Here is a 24,345-nt window from a genome sequence, read left to right as displayed (position 1 = left end):
AATAGACAAAGAATACAGTCCTGCAGCAACCCCACCCCCTACCCCAACACATGGGAATGTGCTGGGAAACCCCAGTTTAAACCCGGGTCGTAATCCTTCTTCTAAACTCAAGCAGGCTCCCAGGAGGGGCACGTTGGCCTGCGAGTGGTAGGCCGTGAGTCAGGTCGGCCCACACCCCGGTGCTGCCTGAGACCTGGCAGGAGATGGGAATTCCCTGAGGGCTTTCTTTCACGATTGTCTCTCTTGTGTTTGTTGAGGAGAAGAGACAAAGCACCAATGTTTTCCTTTAAAGATGGGGTTTTCCAGATTATGCTCTGTTCTCCTCATGGTATTGCTTTGTGACCACAAACCATGTCCCTTGTGGTATCCTAAAGCCATCTGGAAAACAATTATCAGTCAAATTCAGGATGTTTGTTGATTTTTGAGGTCATATTTACATGTAGTGAAATACATTAAGTATAAAATTTAAATTTGACAAACACATGCACCTGTTACTAGCATCCCTTTCCATAAAGTCTTGGACACTTAAATGTGAATTCTGAGCTGCTCAGGTATATTGTTTAAGAAACGCCTATTTTTATTTGAAAATATCATTCACAGCTCCTGTATCCTGCATTATATTTGCTATCAGTCATGGCAACTTCTTGGAGATGGGTGTTCTAATTGCCGATGATGGTTGTGTATGTCCCTATTTCCCTTTCTGCTTTCGATTTTGTTTTATATATTCTGAAACTCCATAGGAGGTGTGTATGTATTTAAGATTGTTCCGTCTTCTTGACTCTTCTGTTAATTTATAATAACAATTTTGGCCATATTACTCTTCTTAAATCCTACTTTGTTTTATAATTATATAGCCATATTAGCTGACTTAGGAATCCTATGCACATAATAATTTTATCCTTTTATTTCTAATTTGCTTGTATTTTGTATAAAATGTGTGTTGTAAGCATTCTTTTATTTGGTATTACTGCTCTGTCCTGTTGAGCAATCTCTGACCTTTCATTAGAATGTTCAATTGTTCCGTAATTAATTACATTAAAATTATTGATATAGGGAAGTTAAATCTGCCATTTTGCTCTTTGCTTTTTATTTTATTTCTTTTTCTTTTGTGATTCCTGTGTTCTGCCTTGTGGAAGAAATTGCTTGTTATAGATTCTGTTTGTTAACCTCTACTTGCTTTTTGGCTCCACTTTCTAGTGCTAGTGTTTGGCTGCTCTAGAGGTTACTGTGTGCAGTAACTTCTTAACAAGAGTCTGCACAGCCTCTTGGTATGTGGTAAAGGATCCTCACCACACGTCAGTCCATGTACAGCTGTCCATGCTGTCTGTAGTGTGAAGATCCCTACTGCCCACACTTTACTCATCACTGCCACATTTACTTTGATGCATATTCATGTTATAAGCCACGTGATGCAATATCATATTTTTTGTTTAAAATAGTTATTTATAACATTAAGACAAGAAATGACTATATTTTATATTTCCTTATATATTTATCATTATGTGTTTATATTTTCCTATAGATCTCAGATTCAAATTGCTATCATTTTCTTTACCCTATATTCCTAAGGCCTCTTTCTATGGAATAAGTTCCCCTAGAATTTGTGTGTGTGTGTGTGTGTGTGTGTGTGTGTGTCTACATTCTTGGGTGTAATTTCACACACATGTGTGACAACGGATTTCTCTGTCTACTGATGCAGAGTGATGATGGGAATTAGCGATAGGAGCAGCCTACCTGGTGGAACATGATTACAGGGCATTGCACACCTGACCATGGTGTCATTTATATCTTCCGAGTGCTGTATAGGCTGTCTAAGGAGATGAAACAACTGTGCTGAAGGCCTCCTCAAGTCTTCAACTCAGCCATCTGAAATGCTGGTTTGGGGTATTATGCTTTATGTTCAACTTAGTCACGTCGTTATTACTGAAATTGGTCTTTGTAAACAAAACTCTGAAGTCACAGGTCGAGTCATGAGCGAGCACCCTCCCTAAAGCTACAGAGGAGGTTGCAGGAGACCCTCTCCACACAGGGTTTGGCTCTTTTCTGCCACGTTAAGCGCTAGTGTCACAAACATTGGGTCTTTACCACTACTACTGTGCTCCATCAACATAGCTCCGAGGCCTGCTGTCTGAAATATAACTAGCTAGAATTACTTGAAATCAGATCTCCTCAGTGTGCTTGGTCCTGTGGCTAACTTAGGGGCTCCCCCACCCCATGCAGCAAGTCTCACATTACTGCTGCCTGGACACTAGAACCCTGATTTAACAGGATCCTTACTCCAAGAGGACTTTTAGTTCCCTGAGGCCACCACGGCACACAGCAGTGATGCTTTAACACCGTCATTGTAGGTTATGTCCACAATTTAGAAGTCAAGTCAGTGTGGTAAATGTTAGAGCAAAGGGCTTGGGGTTGTGTAGTGGTGGTTTAATGTTCATTTCCTCGCCTAACTCTTTGTGATACTACAGCATTTACTGGGGTGTCCAGACAAAGTGCCATTTTTTTATGGCAGACAATTAAATCTGTAGGATGCCAAGGTCTCGAGTGCTATTGCTAATGTTGAACAGGGACATGGATTGTTTGATATGTCAAGTGTGTCTAATGTAAAATGTATTCCTGCCTGAACACTGGAATTGGGCACTGAATGGGTCCCAGGTTGAGGCTGAAGTGCACAGAGGGTCTGAGCCAGGGTGCAGGAGAGCTAGGGACATCCCTGCTCTGGTGGTGAGCTGGCACCAGCATCCTGCATTTGAAGCCTTTACACTTAGCTGAGTTTGAAACTGTTACCTGTGATAGTATCTGCCACCCTGTTTCTTTATTATCCATAATGTTTCCAAAAACTAAAACATTAAAAATGTTCTGGAATCACCTTGGATGGGAGCTATATCATCTTACGGTCCAGTCCTTCCGTCAGTTCACTGATCATCATTAACTTCATCATATACTAAAACTTTTCCTGCTCATACTGTCACTTGTTTGTACAGGAACAACCAAGTACATGTTCGACTTGTTGAGAAAGCATTTTCTGACAGCCTGTTAGGTACCCAGCACTGCACCAGGTAGTGACCATGAACATGCTAGAATAATTTGCACCATTTACCTTGCATCATCTTAAGTAGTCTTGGGCCCTGAGAATGAGCCCCCTAGCCCTGCAGTCACAGCAACCACTGAGTGGCTCTGTGATGGCAGGATGAGTGGCACTGTGATGGCAGGATGAAACCTGTGACTTGCTGGAACACCCTCAAGCCCTTAGGAGTGCAGAGAGCGTGCAGTGGTTTAGCAGCTGTTAGGTCCAGGCCCTGAGCTGGGCATGCTCCCTGTGCCCACTACATCCAGCCTCTGGACATGTTGGTGACTGGCGACCCTCATACACACAGTGAGGACACAAGGCCCTGGCTGCCCCAATCCAGTCCTCCTAATCCACACCAGTTCTGTCTCTCTGGGATGCCCACTTCTGTGCTGGACCCCTGTGGCCATCTCCCACCTGACCCAGCACACCAGCAGCTTCCTTGTCTGCCTCTGTTCATTGCACTCTCTTCTTCCATGTTCAGACTCAGCATCCTGCATCAGTAGACCTCTGTGTCCCCTCCGCCCAGAGGCCTCTGTGGGCCACCACTCCAGTGCAATTGTGCCACCTGCTGCCGCTCTCTGGGCCGCGGCTCTCACAGAGCAGCTGTAGAGCTCTTTGTCCCCCTCTGAGAAGGACCTGAGCCAAACAAAGTACTAGCCACCAACGTGACACATTTGTCCCAGGAGTACTTAAAGAACCTGGGGATTCACAAGAAAATGGCACTTGATGGCACAGTGATTGTGACCATGTGAGATTTTTATGAATGGCTCAGAATAAAAGCAAGTGATTTCTGAATTAAAACATTGAAAGCTCACTTGTAAAGATTCCAAGTTCCAGAAGTTATTTTTTTATTGAGGAGATACAGGCAGAAAAAATACAAAGCTGTGTCTTTAATCAATACCTAACTTCTTAATGTGTGGTGCATAAACAAGTGTAAGGGGACTTCAGAACAAGTTTCATGACAGTAAAGTTAAAATGGATCATTAAAAACAACGCCCTTCTCGAGCTGCCTTGCACAGAGCCAAGATGCTGTCGGTGCTACTGGCGTGTGGAACGGGGCCGCGGGGCGTCTTTCCAGCCCAGCTTCACTGCCTGCGTTTTCTCTATAGTAACGGGGCCTGGCACTTGCAGCCACTCCATTTCCTGTAAAATTGCACACAGCTTCAGAAATGTTTCATCACCTTGTGCCAGAGCTCCCACCAGCATTCCAGAAGCTTCCGTCATATCTCAGGTCCTACTTTGCCTGTCACTAAATGTTCCTTTGGACTCAAATGATATGAAGTAAAAAATAATTCTTTCCATTTGGGATGCCTGTCGTCCTTCACGTACCCCAGCCCTTGTTTTACACAGGACCATCCTGAGTGCTTCCTGCACACGCCCTTCTCCTCTGAGTGCCCCCTGCCTCCTGGTACAGGGCCCCAGCTCAAGAACTGGGTCAGGGCTGCGTCAGTGGTGGAGCACTCGACTAGCACCTGTGAGACCCTGGGTTTGATCCCCAGCATCAAGGGACAATGAAAGGGGCGGCTGGTTCAGAGACTCCTGGAGTCCTCCAGGCAAGCCTTCTGCGGCTCTGCATGCTCAGCCTACTCCCTGTCCCTCCCCAGTTGGGGCACCTCTCCCTCCCTGTGCAGTAGGTCCTCTTCACTCCTTTGAGACCAAGTTCAAGACTGTGAGTCTGGGTCCTGTTCATTACCAAACCTTGTGTCTAGTGAGATGCTTCACGTATTTTAAGCTTTCACCAAAGCTTTGGGGATGTTGGAGGGATGGATGGGTGGATGATGGATGGGTGGATGATGGATGGGTGATGGGTGGATGATGGATGAGTGATGAATGTATGGATGACAGAAGGATGGATGGATCAACAAGTTTCCTAATCATCTTTAATTTAAAAATTATAATCCCAATTTCAAGAGGTTAGTGGAAATTGAAGTGGAAAAGAATAGATCATAAAATGTTTTGTTGGCTTTTTTTAAAAATTGTAATTTTTTGTAGTTTTCTACAATGTTTGTATCAAGCATATTTTTTCCTTTTAACTTGGAGAATATAATGTTGTTAAATTTATACTGAGTAAATCCAAATAAACACAGATTCAGAGAAGGAATTCTGAAGAAGCAATTCCAAACACAAGTTCCGATGCCTCGTCCACCACGTGGTCTGCTGCAGGATACACATCCATTTTCAATTGAGAATGTTGTTTTTCCTGTAGACTTTTCACTGACATTTTATCACAAGTGTATGGGCCATTGGCCACACTGATGACCTCGTTTATTCTGTTTAGGACATCTGTAAAGCCCTGTGGTGCCATCGCATAGGAAGGAAATGTGAGACGAAGTTCATGCCGGCGGCAGAGGGCACCCTGTGTGGGCAGGACATGGTAAGAAGCTGCGGTCGGGGGAACAACGTGTACAGCTCTCACTTCCCCAACGCACACACCTCTCCTCCTGTTTCATTTGCCTGTTCTAACCCAGCGTTCCTCATACACCTGTGTCTGCCTGCACCCCTGCCAAGAGCTGTGGTTTATTATATCGATATTTCTCACTTTTGTGGGAATATTGTTGATGAGCTTTCCAAAATTACAGAGAAGTCCAGCAAGACCTGATGACTGAGTCCATTTAATAAGGGGAACATTGACCACTGACCCCACTTCACCAGCAAAGAGCCGGCATCCCTGCTGTGTAGGCCTCTGAGCTTCAGTCTGCAGACCTTGCAGTAAAGCATTTTGACCTGTTGCTGGCTGTGGGCAAAGACGCAGAGCTTTGATTCAGAAAAAAGAAGAAACAAATAAGATAGCAAGTCTGTTACCTAGTGGCAAGCAGGGACAAGTATGTCATTAAATTTTAAGAATAAACTGGTGGTGCTGGGCTGTGGCTCGATGGTAGAGAGCTTGGCCAGAATGTGGAGGCTCTGGGTTTGATCCCCGGTACCACAAAAAGTAATAAAACAAAATAAATTAAAAGAATAAGTTATCTTAGCAAGTAAGAATAATATTTTAATGTTTTTGATTTAACCTGGTTGCCTTTTTAGAATGCAAAAATTATTGATGAAGATAGAAATATATGAAAATCAATTTTTTACCGCAGACATTTTCATGTTTTATGTTTGTGGTCTTTTTAGTGTTACTAATGAATATGAAAGAGAAATATTGCCTAAATGTATCACTGATCTCTTGGGCTTAAATTCCAAGCTACAGCACATCCTAAGGGTATTTAAATGTGGCTGCAGACAGGAAGGTTTTAGATTGTCGGAGACGGGTGCTAAGCCTTGAGAGAGACTGAGGAGGCACAGAGAAAGAGGCTAGCTCCCTGGGCCAGGGTCGGCACCCTCACAGGGGTGAGATCTGGAGCTAAGTTCACCTAGTGACATCGGCAGCTGCAGCTCAATGAATCCCTAGTAAAAATTGTTCTTGTTTCTTGATGGGATCCTGCAGTCTTGGGATTCTGATTGCCAGGACACGGGGTAATTGGCCTGAGTGCTAGGCAGCAGGTAATCATGACAGGTGAGCTGTACTCACAACTGTGTGTGCGCCTGTACCTGAGCATCCTCTCCCAACCCCATGGGATGACGTTTTCTTGTCAGATTCTCTAAAAGGGTTTTTTAAAGACAGTTTTTAAAACTAGAATAGTCATTTAAGGATGTCTGCAGGAATAGGAAAAGATGCATTTTCAGAAAAATGAACTGCAGCTCTAGTTATCATAGCAAAACCCTGGAAATATACAGATGTCCATCAGGAGGGAATTTTCTCGAAACAAACATGATGGAGAATTATGTAGCTTAGGAAAGAGTGGTAAGATGGCTGCGTCCTTCTGTGGAATGATCTGCAGACTTTCTCAAATGCAGAAGAAGAGGAAAAAAGCTTTATGTAGCATGCTGTCATTTATCAAAGACCAAGCGAATGAGAGAGAGAGAGAAAAAAAAACCTATTCTATATAATCATTAACATATTTTAAAATAAAAGGATAAACCCATATGTTGAAAAGCTTGAAACATTCTAGGTGATTTTGAAATTTGTTAAGATAACCCCTAACAAACAAAAGTGAAATAAAAAGATGTAAACTAATGATAATTCTGGTGGGTGGCTTTACCATGGCCATAATAGAGGAATGAGCCCAAATGACCTTTAAACCCAGTAATTTGACCTTACGTCTCCAGTGGGGTGTACACAATAGGAAAAAAGAATACCACAAAGAATTTTAAACTCTTCAGCAGCCATTGGCTTTGTTCTTCTAAAACTATGGAAGACAGAGGAAATAGTCAGTGCTGTGTCTTTAAGACCCAGACTTCTCATGTGTGAGAGGAAAAAGATACAGGTACAAAATCAAAGAAATGAGTAACACGCGTAACCCTTAAATCTGAATTGGATAAATTGCCCTGAATTCATGAAGCATTTTTTTTTCTTTAAAATTAAAATTTAAAAATTCACACATATACACAAACTCTATTGGCCAACTTGATAGCAATGGCCACCCTTCAAATGGATTGTAGCTTCTTAATCCAGTTTTATTCATAAAAGAAACCAGGATCTTCTTGTGTCAAGGATGATTCCAGTTCTAGAACAAGCAACGTGCGAGGCAAGCCTGGCACACCTCCTGAGTGGACCTGGGAGCCTCCCAGACTCTGGGTCCTGCTGAAGGGCTGGGGGGCAGCTTTGCCAAGAGAAATGTGGAGTGGAGCCGTCTCCAATCACAGAGAGAGAGCATCCTGTTTTCCCGTGTGAACTCAGCCTCAGGGGCCAAACATCAAACTGATGAAGGATATTTTGTCTTAACGTCTGATCCAACTAGTAAAATGGCTGTTAGACTCACACATGGGAAGATGCTGGGGACCTTCATGGTCAGCAGGCAGCCCCCGGACCCCTGAGACACTGAGGCACCTCAACACGGGGTTCCAGGCATTGGGAGGTGCCCTGATCACAGGCACGTACAGCCCTCTGTGTGTGAGTCTACACCCTGGGCAACCTCCTAGGCCCAGCTGTTTCAATGCAGCAAGCCCAGGGGACCAAGGATCGTGTTTGGTGGCACCCTGGAGATGGAGGCCTCCTGAAGATGCAGCCAGCAAGATCCCAACGCAGGAGACAGGTGGATGGAGGCAGGAGAGAGGATGGAGGGAGGACACGTGGCAAGGCAGGGCACCTGTGCCCGTACCCTGGAAGGGTCTGCTTCCACATCAGTGAAGAACACGGGTATGAATGCAAGTGTGAGCGCCAACTGGATATTCGATGATACTGAGTGATCGCTGTAAGTTTCTTTACAATGGTGTTGGGTCCATATTTTTAAAAGTCTTTAATTTTTAAGACATGTAATGAAATATTTCTAAAGAAGTGGTACAAAGTCTGGGGGTCAGTTTGGGGGGAGGAAAATGTGGACAGTATGCAGGTTAGACAGGACTGCCTCTGAGTGCATACGTGCTGAGCTGGATGCCAGTACCCAGGGGTCCGTGAGGTGTACTGTGCTTGTGAGATCTTGAAACTTTCCTTTTTAAAAAGTCAGGGTTTAAATAACCCAGCCAATACATGGGCAAAGGGACTGAACAGAAACTTCACAGAAGATATACAAATGGTCAAAAAATATATGAGCCAGGCGTGGTGGCACGTGCCTGTGATCCTAGTGGGTCTGGGGGCGGAGGCAGGAGGATCATGAGTTCAAAGCCAGCCTCAGCAAAAGCAAGGCACTAAGTGATTCAGTGAGACTCTGTCTCTAAATAAAATACAAAATAGAGCTGGGGATGTGGCTCAGTGGTTGAGTGCCCCTAGGTTCAATCCCTAGTACCACCTCAAAATATGAAAAATGCTCAACATCTCGAGCAATTAGAGAAATGCAAATCAAAACTACACTGAAATTCCATCTCATTCCTGTTAGAATGGCAATTATAAAGAGTACAAGTAACAATAAATGTTTAAACATTTATTATATATATTTATATACTTTTATATATAATTTTTATACCATTCTATATGTATACATAAAAAATACTCTTATTCTATTTTAAGCTGAAAAGTGGTCCCTAGTACAAATGTTATTATAGTTAAACTAAAGCCCTGATGCACATTTAGGTTGATTCCAACCTTTTATTACTTAAAAAGAAAAAAAAAAGTTGCAATGAATAGCTTCATATATCATTTAACAGATAAGAGTATATTTTACAATAAGTGCCTAGAAGCAAGTCAAATGATACAACTGCAAATTGGCACAACCACTCTGGAGAGCAGTATGGAGAGTCCTTGGAAAACTTGGAATGGAACCACCATTTGACCCAGTTATCCCACTCCTCGACCTATGCCCAAAGGACTTCAAATCAGCATACTACAGTGACACTGCTACATCAATGTTTATAGCAATCAATGTATAATAGCTAAGCTGTGGAACCAATCTAGGTGCCCTTCAACAGATGCATGGGTGAAGAAAATGTGGTATAGATACACAATGGAATATCACTCAGCTATAAAGAAGAATGAAATTATGACATTTGCCAAGAAATGGATGGAACTGGAGACTATCATGCTAAGTAAAATAAGCCAGTCCCCCCAAACCAAAGGCCGAATATTCTCTCTGATATGTGGATGCTAACTCATAACAAGGGAGGGTAGGGAGCAGAAGCATAGAAGTTCATTGGATTAGACAAAGGGGAATGATGGGAAGGTAGAGGTGGGAATAGGAAGGCTGTAGAATGAACGAGACATCACTTTCCTACACTCATCTATGAATACATGACCAGTGTAAGTCCACATCATGTACAACCACAAGAGCGGGATCCTAATTGGAACGGGTTGCACTCCATGTATTTATTATATGTCAAAATACACCCTACTGTCATGTGTATCTTAAAAACAAAAACAAAAATCCCAACCCCTAGTACAAAAAAAGGCTAGGTTTTTTTTTTTTGGGGGGGGGGAGGTGGTTATATCCACTACATTGTAACTACCCATTCACTCCTGTGGACGTGGCCAGGTAGCAACATCACATCGACAGCAGTGGTCACCACCCAGCAAGGCTGCCCAGAGGCACCTGGTGAAAGCCTTGCTGCTGCTTGTGCAATGGATCTTCAAGTTCATGGGGGCCCCTGGCTCCACCTGCCTGCCTGCCTTCAGGAGCGCCAGTCCTCTCTGCACCTTCAGACTGGACAGATGTTTCTGAAAACATTTTTCAACTGACTCAACCTGTTGATTTTTCCTTTCATATTTGCTCCCTTTTTTATTAGAAAGCTACAACCAGGTGATTTAAAAAAAAAAAAACAGAAAAGATAAACACTAATAGCAACAGACACACAGGACACTGCTGTCTCCTCCTCCTTCCAGGGCCTCACTCTCCTCCCCTCCCCTCCCCTCCCGTCCCCTCCCCTCCCTTCCCCTCCTCTCCTCTCCCTTCTCTCCTCTCCCCGTCTCTCTTCCCAACTCACAAAGTGCCCAGTGCCCAGCTGCAGGATTGTCACTGAGCTGAGGAACTGGCAGGGTTTGTTCTGCCACCTGGGATGTGGACAAGTAGTGATGGGAGACAGAGGTTTTTGTTTTTGTTTTTTACTTATATAGAAAAATCAAATAGTCAGATGGTTGAAGATTTCAAAATTAATTACGGGTTTAAGATTAGTTTTTATTTTTGAAGTAATTTTAAATGGAACCACTTGAACTTGCCACTCCTGTGTCACGGATACTCTGATACCACTGGTGTGCTGAGTTTTAACCTGGTGCATGAATCAGTGATGGAGTGGTGTTATCTTCCTCTTACAGAAGGAGCACTCTTCTCTCTGTCTGGAGCTGCAGGCTCTAATCTTGGAGTGACTTTGCTACCTGTGATATTAATCTTGCAGTGACTGCGCCTCCCCTGCCCTCCGGTTCTGCTGGCTCCATGCAGCCCAAGGGCCAGGCACAGCCGTCTTCCTTCCCTCCTCTGGGTCAGGAGGAGTATGGCCTCGCTGTTCCACAGAGGCAATGTCATCTCGTCAAATTCAATGTGAACTGAAAAATATGAGCACTTCTCTTGGGAAGGAGCAGCTGGAATCTCTGGCCCAAGTGGGGACAGATGGGATTCCACAGGAATCGTGTCATCTCTGTGGACAGCTAGATGACCTCTAACATGCCCTCGTGAACAAGCCTGAGGTTCCAGGCCCAGGTGCATTGCAGTGACAGCACAGAGTGTCACAGAAGTGACAAGGTGCTGAGCCCCTGGGGCCTCCAGCTGCGCTTTGCACCTGAGACTGACTCTTCTGCAGGAGCTATGAAAAGCACCTGTTGCAGGAGAGATCAGAGTTCAGTGCCTCGGAAGATAAGCAGGTGGACTGAATGTCCACAGAGCACAACGCCCTCTTAAGTTCCAGGACTCGGATGTTTGCTCTTCTCCGTGTCTTCCCTGGGTGTGCTCTCCCTAGGGATGAGAGGGAGCAGCAGCAGCACTGTTGTTCTGAGCGTCCACTTGCGAGTGGGGATGTTAGTGTGTGCGCATTTTACAAATCCGTAATTTGCCAATACATAGCGGTAGAACAATCCACTTGCTCACCTGTGACTCACATGAATTATTTATTTATGTATTTTTAAAATGTTTAGTGGTGCCGCGGAGGACAGTGTGTGAAGTATGGTGACGAAGGCCCCAAGCCCACCCATGGACATTGGTCGGACTGGTCCCCCTGGTCCCCCTGCTCCAGGACCTGCGGGGGCGGAGTGTCTCACAGAGACCGCCTCTGCACCAATCCCAGGTATGTCCCTCGCTCCATGGGCACTCCCAACAGCCTGCCAGTGCCCACGCTCGGAAACACTGACTGTGTACTTTGCACAATGATGTACAAGACACTGAGCACAAAAAGCATTTTACTCAAGTATTGCTTAAATGAGTATCTCTGAGAGAATGTCAGATGCCGATAACTCCCTGACCCTAGCAAAAAGCAACAGACTCAGAAATTGGGATTTAACCACAGGTACTTGAAATGCTAAGGGTCTGCTTAAACAGCTAAATTGTAAGAGAAATATGTAGAACCCGAGGGAATAAGAATCCCTAAGAACAACTCTGCCATGCAAAAAGATAAAACAAAAAAAAAATTGGTTTTCCATCAAATGCCTTCACCTTTACAATAAGAGATTTAACCATGGACTTGGGTAGAGGACAGACAGAGAGAGGCACTTCCCACATGGGATAGTTTCAAATCCTCCTCTTGCTCCTGGTTGGTTGAAGACCCCAGTGGCCGTACTCTTCTGCTCCTCCTGTCCGAGAAGCCTGAGGCGGGTATGGCCTGTCCACTGTCCTCTCAGGCCCTTGCTCCCAGGTTGCTTGCACATGCCCCGGGGCAGGTGGTGCTCTGCATGGGCCCTGGCATGCTGGCCTTGTGACAAAGAGGCTGGCCATGGGAAGGAGCAGGGTCAGGAGAGCCAAGCCCTGGACCAGCAGTCCCAGTTCTCCCTGGGAAAGCCGCCCCTCCTGAGCGGCTCCCCCAGGGGGACGTGGTGCAGCTTCTCAAATGGGAGGTTCCTAACTGGGGGCTTCACATTCCAGACCATCACACGGAGGGAAGTTTTGTGAGGGCCCAACCCGCACCCTGAAGCTCTGCCACAGTCAGCCATGTCCCCAGGACAGCATGGACTTCCGCGCCGCCCAGTGCGCCGCGTACAACAGCCAGCGGTTCCGGGGCTGGCACTACAAGTGGAAGCCTTACACCCAGGTGGCAGGTAAGCCGGAGCCCACTCTTGGGCACAGCCCTGGCTTTGTGACCTTTGCTTTCCAATTGTGTGACTGGCAGCACGGTTACCAAGGCACGTTAACGCCACCCTGTGGGGTCAGCTCCGCTGCTCACTCTAATGAGGGCTGGTGTAGTTTGGCCTGTCCCACCACCTTGGCATCTCATCCACATGTGGCCAGCTGTGTGGTCAGCAATCCATAGGCCAGACAGAGAACAGGGGCATGATGCAAGGAAATTTGTTAAAGAAATAATAAGAAATTCAAAGCTGATGGTATATTAAAAATGAATCAATTTTTAAAAAATATGAGTCCCAGTATTTGATGGCAATGTTATTAGAAACATATAATCCATTGAATATTTAGAATTATTAAAGAATGGAAGAAAAACCGTAGGAGATTTTAGAACATTAGATAATTTTCAAATATACTATATTCAGGAAGTGTAGCTCAAGTGGCATAATTGGGAGAAACCTAAAGCACAGTTAGTCACCTCAGTCTTTGAAATGGGAACACTGTCCACACAGACACGGAGACCCTGGGAAACACATGCATTGGGATATCCCACCCGGGGTTCGCAGTCATTGATTCATTGTGATGGGGAGGCAGGTGCACAGGGGCAGTAAATGCAGGGTGGGAGATGGCAGGCCACTCCTACATGACACCTTTGGTTGTGCTCTTCCCCACACCCTGCAAGAATCAGGCCAGGCAGGAGGAGGAGCAAGCCAAGGTCAGGAGAGACCAGAGGAATGAACTTTGAAACAGGGGTCAGAAATGTGTGTGCTACTCGTGATTTTGCTAGCCTTCAGTGAATAAATCAGTTACTCATGGAAGCACATACCAAGTCATAAATTAGTCACCCCTGGGAGCACACACTAAATTTGATTCTTGAAATCATTCTGTGGGGCCACTTACCCTGAGCAGGAGGGAAATGGGCCTGTGGAAATTGCCAAGGTGGACAGCTTTCATCCCCAACTGTTCCTTCCTTATCAGAAAGAGAACACAAAGATAAAGGCTTTTACAAAAGCCATGTTAACTAGATCAGCCACAAGACCTTGAAGGGATTCCTGAGGCCGGACATGAACTTCCTATATTCTCTATACACCAGTCACTATTCTTGAGAATCCCTTACCTTTGTAGAAATTGTTGCTTTCTGGAGAATTCTATTAAAAGTGATCCCTTTTATGTTTAAAAATATATATATTTCATCAAATGTGTTAGGAAATTTGGTGGCTCTCTTCATTATTTTATTACATCTTACTTGTGAGAGTTTTGCACATGCTGCACAATGGCAGTGGTCTTGATGCACTCCTGAAAGGGTAGAGAATTGTGAGGCGGAACATAATGTCGGAGTTAAGTCAACAAATATTTATTGAATGCCTACTATGTGCCAACCACTGTGTAAAGAACAGGGACAGTAGGGAACCCTGGAGTGAAAGAGAATAGTGAAGCTAGAAATAACCCCAACAAGTGTAAAGAAAAAGCAAAGGCCAAGGAGGCCACCGTGGGAAATGTCATTGCCATGTGTCACTGTGGGAGGTATTTTAAGGGGAAATCGAGATCTATCTGGAATTCAGAGCAAAATGATCCGAGCTTAAGTATCTCTCTTATTTGTGTTTGTGTGTGTATTTCTTTTAAAGATCAGGACTTATGCAAACTCTACTGTATCGCAGAAGGATTTGATTTCTTCTTTTCTTTGTCAAATAAAGTGAAAGATGGGACTCCATGCTCGGAGGATAGCCGTAATGTTTGTGTAGATGGGATATGTGAGGTAATGATGATTGCTTATTCATTCAACACATGTCTCCAGACAGTCCGCTTTGAGGCAGGCATGCTGGGGGCTAGAGAGGCCCTGGAAGAGGAGGCCCTCCCTCCCAGTCACAGCCAGTGATCACGGAGGAGTGAGCAGAGCCGGAGAGGGGGAGCTTTCCCTTCTTAGATGTGGGTCTGAGACATCCGGGGGGCCAGGAGGAGGGGGCATCCGCATCCCAGCCAGGTCTCAGAGGAGAGTGGAAGAGGGTCGCTGAGTGGGCAGCCAGGTAATGTCAGAAAGCCGGGGTGGACGGGGGCTGGTGTAGTCGTCAGGGCTGGGGGGCACTGAGGAAGGGGACAGGGAGCAATGTTTCTCCAGGGAGCTGCCTGCCAGGATGAAGACTGGCATTTCCATCCTCAAGCCCGGCTGAGGCGGACTGGGGACAGTGGAGCTGTAGGAAGAGGTGGCAGCTTCTGGCAGTAGTGGGACAGTCAGTGGGGACGTGGACAGCAGGGAAGTTGGGGCCGGGCAGCAGCTCCTGCAGGTCAGTGGTTTCTTCAAGGTGCAGCAACCCAGGCTCCACAGGGGGAGGGCAGAAGGAAAGGGTTGGAGGAGACAGGCGGGAGGTGGTGGCAGCCAGGGGAGCAGCTAGCGGGGCACTTGTCATACTCACAGAGATAAGGGTGGAAAGGATTCTGTTACCAACGAAGTGAAAGTGCTGCTGGCCAGACCCCATCTACCACCCATGGAGGTCAGTTGGTATGCATATCCCGTGGAGTCCAAGCCTCAATGCCAGTTCTAGCTCCTCCGGGCTGTGCAGGTCCCCCACGGAGGTCCTTGGGGAAATCCTTCCAGAGGCAGGAAGAGCAGATGGGGTATTCCAGGAATCTATTTCTTCTGCAAAATGCTCAATTTTGTCTAATTATTCGTTGATTTGTTCAATATGCCGTTATTTTAAGTACTTATTAAGCACACCTAAACATGAAATACCTATAGTGTCACAATCCTTTGTTTGTAACTCTGCCATCTAAAAAGCTAGAAAGTGGAACTCCAAAGAACTGTGAAAGGGCTTTAGGACCTGTACTTGTTTGGTGGCAAAATCTGCCCTGAACTAATGTGTGAATGTCGATTTTCCATTTTTATCCCACTCCGTGTAATGACTTTGCAGTGGAGACATTAATGTGTTAGGTGTGGGGTGCTCCCCAGGCCTTGCTGGGTCTCCCATGTGCAACTAGGTGTGACACCCTTCACCTTTCCAAAGTTTCCACTCTGAGTTCTGAAATCTGACCCCATGGATTTCAAGCAATTGTGGGCTATAGTTACGTGGATTTTTAAAAACATGTAGATCCTATTTTCCTTGGTAGGATAAAAGAAATAAGCATCATAGAAAGTAAGAGCTCCTGAAATTCCAAGACACTGCACACATACACCCTTTCTAATTGATCTCAGGGGAGAATTTCCTCGTGGCAGCTGTCATTTCTGCCACGGCACCTGGCAGCTCAGAAGCACACGGGTGCATTCCAGTGGAGCTCACGTGCACCATTGTTTGTCATTGTGCCAAGCTCTTTATGGGTCTGAAACTCACCCACATTTCCAACATGAACACCCAAGGTCTCATTTGGGCTCAGGGTTCTCCTGCTGGGGAGCAGCACTGTAGCATTTCACAACTTAAGGTTTCTCAAGAGTAGAACCATAGTCTCGCTGTGCACATATTGGGTGTCCAATAAATATTTGTTAACTACCCAGTGTTGGTGAGATTTTCACCTACGCTGGCAAAGAGGTTTCTTGCATGAGACGAATGACGGTTGCTTGTATTGTCCTTTCTTTCATGAATGACATGGGACCTGGTGGGTCCTCCAGAGAGTGGGCTGTGACAACATCCTTGGATCTGATGCTGCTGAGGACTCCTGCGGAGTGTGCAAGGGAAATAACTCAGACTGCACGACCCACAGAGGCGTCTACACCACACACCACCCCACCAACCGTGAGTGTCCCAGTGCTGCCTGCAGGTCTCCAGCAAGGGGGATTGGAACTGGAGCTCCTGGGGGGAGGAGGAGGCAGAGTGAAAACAGCAGGCGCTCAGAGTGCCAACAGCTGGCTTCTCGAGCCTTTGGTGTTGACGAGAAGTGGTTGCCAGTCTACTTGAATTTAAAGGGTTCTCAGGAGGGTGAAAATCACAGGAGCCCTGCTCACTCCATAAAAACATTCTGCATCAATTTCCAAATCGAGTTCCATTTGACACAGATCTTCTACCGGTCCTATGTGGGTTCTGAAGTCTGCGGAGAAGCTGCACTAGTAAAATGCCCTGTCCCCTTTGGTCATGCAGAGTATTACCATGTGGTCACCCTTCCTCCTGGAGCCCGGAACATTCGCATCTATGAAATGAACACATCCACCTCCTACATCTCTGTGCACAACGCCCTCAAGAGGTACTACCTGAACGGACACTGGACTGTGGACTGGCCTGGACGATACGAATTTGCAGGCACTACCTTCCGCTACAGGCGGTCCTACAAGGAGCCCGAGAGCCTGACCGCTGCCGGGCCAACCAACGAAACGCTGATGGTGGAGGTAGAGCAGCCTGGTGGTTGGGGGCTCGGCTTGGTGGTGACTGGGTGTGTTCATAGGTCACGGCTGTTGGCCTACTTGTAACTATGGGGCAGAATGTGCAGTTAAGAGTGATCCATGTGCAGCTGCAGCGGCTGTAGACTTGCTTTTGCCTCCTGTCTTTTCTTGGTGTGTGATGAAGGGAACACACGTTTCCATCTTTGGTCTTTATCCATTGATTTTTATAAATATCCACTTCTCTACTGTATACTCAATGGCTGTGAGAAGAGCCCATTCTGGGAGTGGGCAGCTTGCGATGCCTATGTTTGGAGACATCAGCCTTCTGCTGCCATGTGCTGTGTGACCTGCCAGTGTCACAGCATTGACCCTCACTGGCCACACCTGGGCTGTCGCACTGGCCTGGTGTGCATGTGGGTCTCCTCCTGACCCAAGCCCTTGCCTTTTCTGCCATGAGCGTGTAGTCACTTGACACCATCAGGCTTCTTCTGGCAACCAAATGTATCCCAGCGGCCCAGGCAGAGGGCAGTGCACACTGTGGATGCACTAGATTCCGCCCGTTTCACATTTCTGTGAAGCTCAGGAAGAGCTCTTGGTTCAGAAGTTTCCCGTGAACCCACACCTCACCGTGGAGGTGGCAGCTAACCAGATGCCCCTACCCACTCTCTGGCCAGGCAGCCCCATCCCCTCCTCTGTGTCGGCCTGGGAGATGCTTCCCCAGGAGGTCTGGGCATGACCCAGGGTGCTGCTGCGTCTCCACAGGCCACCTCCATCTCCCCAGCCACCCCATCTCCCCGGCCTTCTGCCCACTGTACATGTCCTCATCCTGGATTCTTTGCTTGCTTTTTCTCTCCCATCATTTAAGCTTTTAACTTTAATGACCTCAACAAAAGACAGATAATTTAGGGTGGAAAAAAATGGGGTTCTCTGGAAGCTGCTCTTCATGGAAGAGGGTCTGGAGAGCATCTCTGTTGCTCGGCCATGTGACCACCTGCTGCAGCTTGCCCCCCTCCCACACATCTGTACCAGCTAGGACCCCTGCTGTGTCCTCAGGGAGAGAAAGAGACTCCAGGGCAGTGAGGCAGGAGCAAGTGTCTCTATCCACATTTAATGTCAAGGGGAGCAAGCAGGTGGAATTTGTGTCAGCAAATGAAAGATGAGGTTTCCAAACATCTCTGCTTACTGAGATGCAAGGGTCTGGTCTATGTTGAGGGCTACGATTAGGTCTCAGGCTAGAAAGTGCATGATCCAGATCCAATTCCATCACCAGGCACCACTCACTGGGCCTGAGTAAGCTGCTTTGCTAATGAAACCCGTCTCTCCTGGACTAAAGGGCCTTTCCAGCACGCCGAAGTCCCTAAGCTCCGCGGGGCAGGGAGTGCTCCCACCTGACTGTCCAGGCGTGGGCCTAGCCATGTTTACCTCAGTGTCCTGGTCATCTACGACCCTGGAGGAAGTGAGACTCCTTTTTCAGTATCGCTTTCTGGCTCACTGCCATGAAGAGGACCCACAGAGAATCCCAAAGAAACGTGAAGGGAGATGCCCTCGATGTCCTGCAGACACTTGAAAACTTGTACAGAGTCATCTGTTACCCAGGCAGCAGAGTGGAATGTTTAACTTTCCTAGTTGTGTTTGAGTCTACTTGAGTCTTTCCCTGTTAGGAGGCTCATGTTCATTTCAAAGGATGGGCAGTGTCTGTTTTACCATTCTATCCAACGTCTCGTTGATTCCATTCATGTTTTAAGTGGTTTAAAGCAACTAACCAGTGTGTAGCTATTCATCTCCCTTTAATTAATTTTATTTTCCTCGCTCTTCTTTTGTAGCTCCTGTTCCAGGGAAGAAACCCCGGCATTTCCTGGGAATACTCAGTGCCCCGCTTGGGTGCTGAGAAGAAGCCCATCGCTCAGCCCAGCTACACATGGGCCATCGTGCGGTCTGAGTGCTCCGTCTCCTGTGGAGGGGGTAGGTTTCCTCTGGTGGCTCCTGGAGGTGCGGACATTGGTGCCCGGTGCATCAGGCCCTGGGGCATCCTGACTGGGTCCTCATCAGGTCCCAGTAAGTAAACCAGGGCTTATCCCCCTGAGCAACCAATCAGTCCAAGTGACAGAGAAGGGAAGATGGCCCTGTCACTGGTAAGCCCCAGCCACCATGCCACCTTGCCTGCCTCAGTGTGGAGCCATGAGGACGTCCTCTGGTGCATCGTAAGATGTTTTTAAGGGTAATGTCGTTACTCAAATATCATTCAAATGTAAGTGACAGATTATTAGATGTGTCTGTGACGAGAAGCAGAATTGAGCCTGGAAAACACAGTGATGGAGAGTTTTTCTTTTAATCTGATCTTGTGTTAGACTTAAATTTACTGGAAGAAAACTTACTTTCAAGTCATAGACTCAAATCCACCCAGGAATCACATGAATCTGATAAAAGTTGCAGTGAGGATGCTATGAAAGGACATGTCAAAAAGATCTTCACGTGACAACAGATGGCTTTGCTGTCTTAACAACATACAAATGTTAAGCCCATGCTTTCCCTGATAAAAGCAATTCCACTGAAACAGTTTTTTTTAAAGAGCCAATGTGCCCTGAGGAAAGGTGGGAGTAAATTTGAAAATATTCTCAAATTTAGAATAAAACGCAGGCTCTGACATTTATAAGAGACACATTTCCACCTGAACAAATGGATCTTGGCTTGGTACATTCTCAGGAAATTAGACAAGACTGTGTTTCAATATGAGAGGATGGTATGAATAAAGAAAAATCAAAATTTGTATTCATATATTCACAATAGTCACTCTAAATACATGAGATAAAGGAAAAAAAGGAAAACCAAAAGATAAAGGAAGCCACACTAATCTGAAAAGCTAACACTGGCTGTATGTTAATTCTTCCCATTTTAAACCAAACAGAAAATATTCCAATCATAAAGCCCTGGGCCTAGACACCAGGAGCTGTCTGTGGAGAAATGTGGGTCCTTTCTGTGCAGAAAGACAGCAAGCAGGTAGCTCTTCAGCAGCAGAGAGAAGCACAAGGAGGCCCTGCATAGGTGATACCCCAGGGAGCCGCCATTTGTCCACCTAAGGAAAGGAGGAGCAAAGCAGCTCCAGCTGGGCGCTGGCTGGGCGCTGGCTGGGCGCTGGCTGGGCGCTGGCTGGGCGCTGGCTGGGCGCTGGCTGGGCGCTGGCTGGGCGCTGGCTGGGCGCTGGCTGGGCGCTGGCTGGGCGCTGGCTGGGCGCTGGCTGGGCGCTGGCTGGGCGCTGGCTGGGCGCTGGCTGCGTGCCGTGTGGCAGCCAAGGGCCCTCACAAGAGCCAACACCATGCTGTTTGAACTTCCAGCCTCCCAAACGGCGAGCCAAAGAAACTGCTTTTCTCTATAAAGTATTCTGCCTCGGGTTTGCCATTGAAACACTGAGAAAACAGACTAATTCAGTATCCTTTTGCCATTTTTGATAGGTTGATGCTGTTGGGGAGTCAGGCACTTGGTCAGTTCCTTGTTAAGCATAGTGTCTGCTTCTGATCAGACATGGGACGATGTCACAGCCATCTATAAGTGACCCTTGTCACCATCCTCTGTGCTCTGATGCACCCTAGGTCCTGTGAGTAGAGCGATCGTGTCTGGAGAAACTGTCACTTAAGTACACAGGACTTCAGAATCTGAACACCTCCCAGGATCACACGGTGGTTTCTCAGAGAGATCCTTCCTCTTCTGATTCTGAGACTCTCTAAGGCTCCTGTGCTGCACCCAACCGTGCATCCAGCACTCAAAGAGAGGCAGAGCCCCTTGCCCTAGGATGCACACGACTATTTGTGGAACCGTCTCCACTGCGTGGTTTTGCTTAGAAGGATATCGCTTTTGGCAACAGCTGGAATTCATTCTGTAGTTAGAATTATTGAAAATTAGAGATTCTTTGATAAAATCATAGTCTTTAAGAATGAATGTCCTCTTTCAAGTACTTTGGCAAAATATGGAGATTTTTAAGTGATTTTTAAGGAACGGGCCAAAGCTGGTTTCTATAGAAAGATAAAAGTAGTTGCTGAGCACATTGCTCATTAAACTCACCTCCTTCCATGGCCAGCGTTCATCTCGACACAGCTAATGGATCCTTCTCTCTGAATCTCTTATTTTGTACTTTGAATTTTATAACCTTCTCCTCTTATCTATTACTAGGGGTCATCTTAGAAAATTGGCCAGCATTCATCTCACATTTCCAGGGACTATGCGGTTTTTCTCTCTGACAAAGTGAAGTGGCCATATGCAATGATGAGAAATTGCTTCACAGACGTGCTGTTGGGCAGAGAAATAAAACCCTGGTTTCTCTAAATGTCCAGCCAGATGACTAAGGAGAGCCCACTCCACCAAGTGGGACTCATCGGACACCACGATCATCCACACATGGGGTAAAAACAGGTCGTGGACAAGCCAAAGGCCACTGGACACGTGGCTGTCTACACACAATTTTGTCTCCTCAGAAAAGACATTTGGAAACAGAGAAAGAAATATTTAAATTCATTGTATGTCTTTTATTGTTTATATGGCATATTAGTCAGGACTCTCCAGAGAAATTGAACCACAAGCTGAGATGTGACCACATATACAGCCACGTGTACATGTATCAGATGTGTGTTTATATGTGTTCTACTGACAGATGGGCTCGCACCATCATGGAGGGTGTGAGCCTCCATGCTGTCCCCAAGCAGGGACCAGGAAGACCAGTGTAAGGGAGGAGAGGTAGGGAGAACAGTGTGGCCACCCACGTCTGACACCCAAGGGCGGAAACCCACGCCCAAGGCCCCAGTACTCATGTCTAGGTGCATACAGAGCCGAGGATCTTGAGTATGCAAACCACATCAGAGCGACAGTCTCTGATTAAGGACCCCAGGAAATCCCCTTGACAAAAAGACATTGTGCAAGAATTAAGTGTGGGTTTTTGTGCTTAACTTTTAGTCCTGGTCATTTCTGCTGCAGATGAGGTTACAGGTGGCTGGCACACGGGGAAACGTGGTGTCTGATGGGCAGCTCCAGAGGGTCAGGAAGGAAATCCTGGTCTGACAGGAGTTAGAGGAAAATTGAGGAGAGAGTCAGGGATTGTCACAAGCACCAGATGCTCCTCCTGGGCAGACCTAGGAGCCCCGACTGAGGCCCGTGAACCACAGACGTCTGTTCTCCCATGTTCCCCTGTGGCACTGGACTAACTGGAAAAACCATCTCTTGAAGCATAACCCTCACCTGCACCCTGAAGTCACTCCAGAGCTCAGGAGTAAACATCTGGGCACAGGCCAGGAAGTGGGGCCGAGCCTGACTTCCCCTCTGCCTTCTGCCAAAGGAGGGATTTAAGCAGGTTTGTTTCAGTTTCTTCAGTGTGAGGTGTGCCAGGCACAGAGAAGTTGTTCTGCAGTCATGTCAATTAACAGTACAATATGGTTCAAAGGAAACCCAGAGTCAGCTCTTCCTTAGCCCCGGGCTAGTCCTTCCTTCCCCTGCCTTGTGGAGCCTTTCCATGTTGGGTTCCTGGGGACAGGTGAGCAGGAGATAAGGAGAGGCCAGAGCAGACTCCAAAGTCCTGCAGACAAGAGGAGCATGTGGATAAGTGAGGTCCCTGCTCTCTTGCTGGATGCCCCAGACTCCCTGAGCCGGGCCTGCACAGACAGGAAGTCGACTTCCATGGAGGCCCAGTTGGGCATGTTGGGATTACTTTTCATTATAAATGTCAAAAATAAATAAAAATAGAGAAGGCATTCCCATCACTCCGTGGCTCCTGGACCTGATGCCGTGGTAGGGTGTGTGTATTCCACATGCCTGGGCCCCTTCACAACGGTCCTTGGAGATCAGCCTAGTTTCTCCTATGCCAGTGAATTTTTACTGCCAGTTCACTGGCATATTTAAGCATTATTTAAGTATTATTCACAGTGAATAGACAGTAAAATATTCTCAGAATTGTCTTAGAAATTGCAAATATTGACTGCACTTGGGGAGTGTTTCCCAGGGGTGATTACCAAAAGTCTAAACTTTTTTTCTTTTGGGGAAGAACTTTTCTACATATGGGTGCATAAGTATGCATGTATGTACTTGTATGTGACCCCACACACAATTAGTTTGCTTGTAGACACAAAGGCAGAACAGTAGCATGAGAGCTCAGTGACGGAGTTGTAAAGATTCTGATTTTAACTTCATTATCTCAGTGCTGTCAGTTTAAGATCATTTTGTGAGAAATCTTGTGGAAAAGTAACGGCAGATGCCCTTAGCATCTAGGAGCCCAGGCCAGCATCAGCATCTCTGAGGGACTTGTTAGAAATGCAGATTTTTGGGCTACCCCACAGCCCCAAGGATGGGGCCCAAAGTCGGCTGACACCACTGCCTGGTATTCCTATTGTGCACCAAAGCTGGCGAAACCCTGGTGCAGGGGACCCTTGCCACTGGGCTTTTGCTGTGGACTTCTCTCCAAACACGTCATATCTAATGTGCAGTCCCTGCCCTGATCTCCAGGCAACCCCCAGAAATTTCTGAAATCCCTTGTGTATAGAAATCACCATGGAAAACTATTGTTCTGGAGGAAAATTCTAAAAGAACAACTTTGCTGCACACAGAAGTTTGCATAAATGGCGATCAGAGGATTGCCTCTGGCTGAGACAGAGAAAGTCTAAGGTCTTTTTGGAAGGTGAGCAAAGATGGGCTCAGTGAGAGCTGGGAGAACAGAAGACCAGGACATCCCTGGAGAAGTCCCAGGACTGGGCCTGGGGAGCTAACCCACCCTCCCCGCTGTGATTTTAATCGGGTAATTTTGGAGGAAGAGAAAAACAGTTTCTGTTAACAGAATCCCAAACTCTACTGATCTTAACAGATTGAAGTCCCCACTTTAACAACCCTCGGAAGCAAATTGGAAGCCAGAGTCGTGGTGGAGCAGGGCCACAATGGGTTCCACATGTTGCACAGAGTCCCTGTGGAGTCTCCTCTCAGAAGGCCACTCCCATGCCCAGTGCTGGGAAGGCGTGCCAGGTGCACCCAGGGGCTTGCTCCCACCAGCCTGCCAAGGGAGTGCGCTCTTCCTGGGTCTTCCCTGGGCCTGTCTGCCCAGGAGGCGCTTCTCTCTCCAGACCCAGTTTCCCAGGAGCTCTCCCCATCCCTTTCCCGGATTTCTGCTCAGCACGGGTGCCCTCTCTCTGCCAGGGGCACGTTCCCTATTTTTTTTTCCAGAAATGTGTGCCTCATCTTAAAACAAGCTCTTCTCTCCTCCTCCTACTCTTTCCTTTTATTTCTTGTCTTTTAACATGAAACCTTTCACAAGCACAAGCGTCTTCTGCACTTCCTGCTGT

General features: G+C 46.8%; 1 protein-coding gene across 1 annotated transcript in view; it reads left to right on the top strand.

Moving 5' to 3' along the window:
* ADAMTS16 (ADAM metallopeptidase with thrombospondin type 1 motif 16) overlaps window positions 1–24,345 on the top strand; it is a 138,961-nt gene that overhangs the window by 60,556 nt on the left and 54,060 nt on the right. The window contains exons 11-17 of the mRNA XM_081287842.1: window positions 5,346–5,441; window positions 11,601–11,749; window positions 12,541–12,713; window positions 14,361–14,491; window positions 16,334–16,457; window positions 16,800–17,044; window positions 18,862–19,000. Coding sequence (XP_081143968.1) covers window positions 5,346–5,441; window positions 11,601–11,749; window positions 12,541–12,713; window positions 14,361–14,491; window positions 16,334–16,457; window positions 16,800–17,044; window positions 18,862–19,000 — 1,057 coding nt within the window. The remainder of the gene's footprint in view (window positions 1–5,345; window positions 5,442–11,600; window positions 11,750–12,540; window positions 12,714–14,360; window positions 14,492–16,333; window positions 16,458–16,799; window positions 17,045–18,861; window positions 19,001–24,345) is intronic.

Source organism: Spermophilus citellus (genome assembly GCF_964194105.1).
Source record: "Spermophilus citellus genome assembly, chromosome: 1".
NCBI lineage: Eukaryota > Metazoa > Chordata > Mammalia > Rodentia > Sciuridae > Spermophilus > Spermophilus citellus.
Note: the sequence above shows the minus strand (reverse complement) of the source record. Positions and strands in the feature narration are given on the sequence as shown.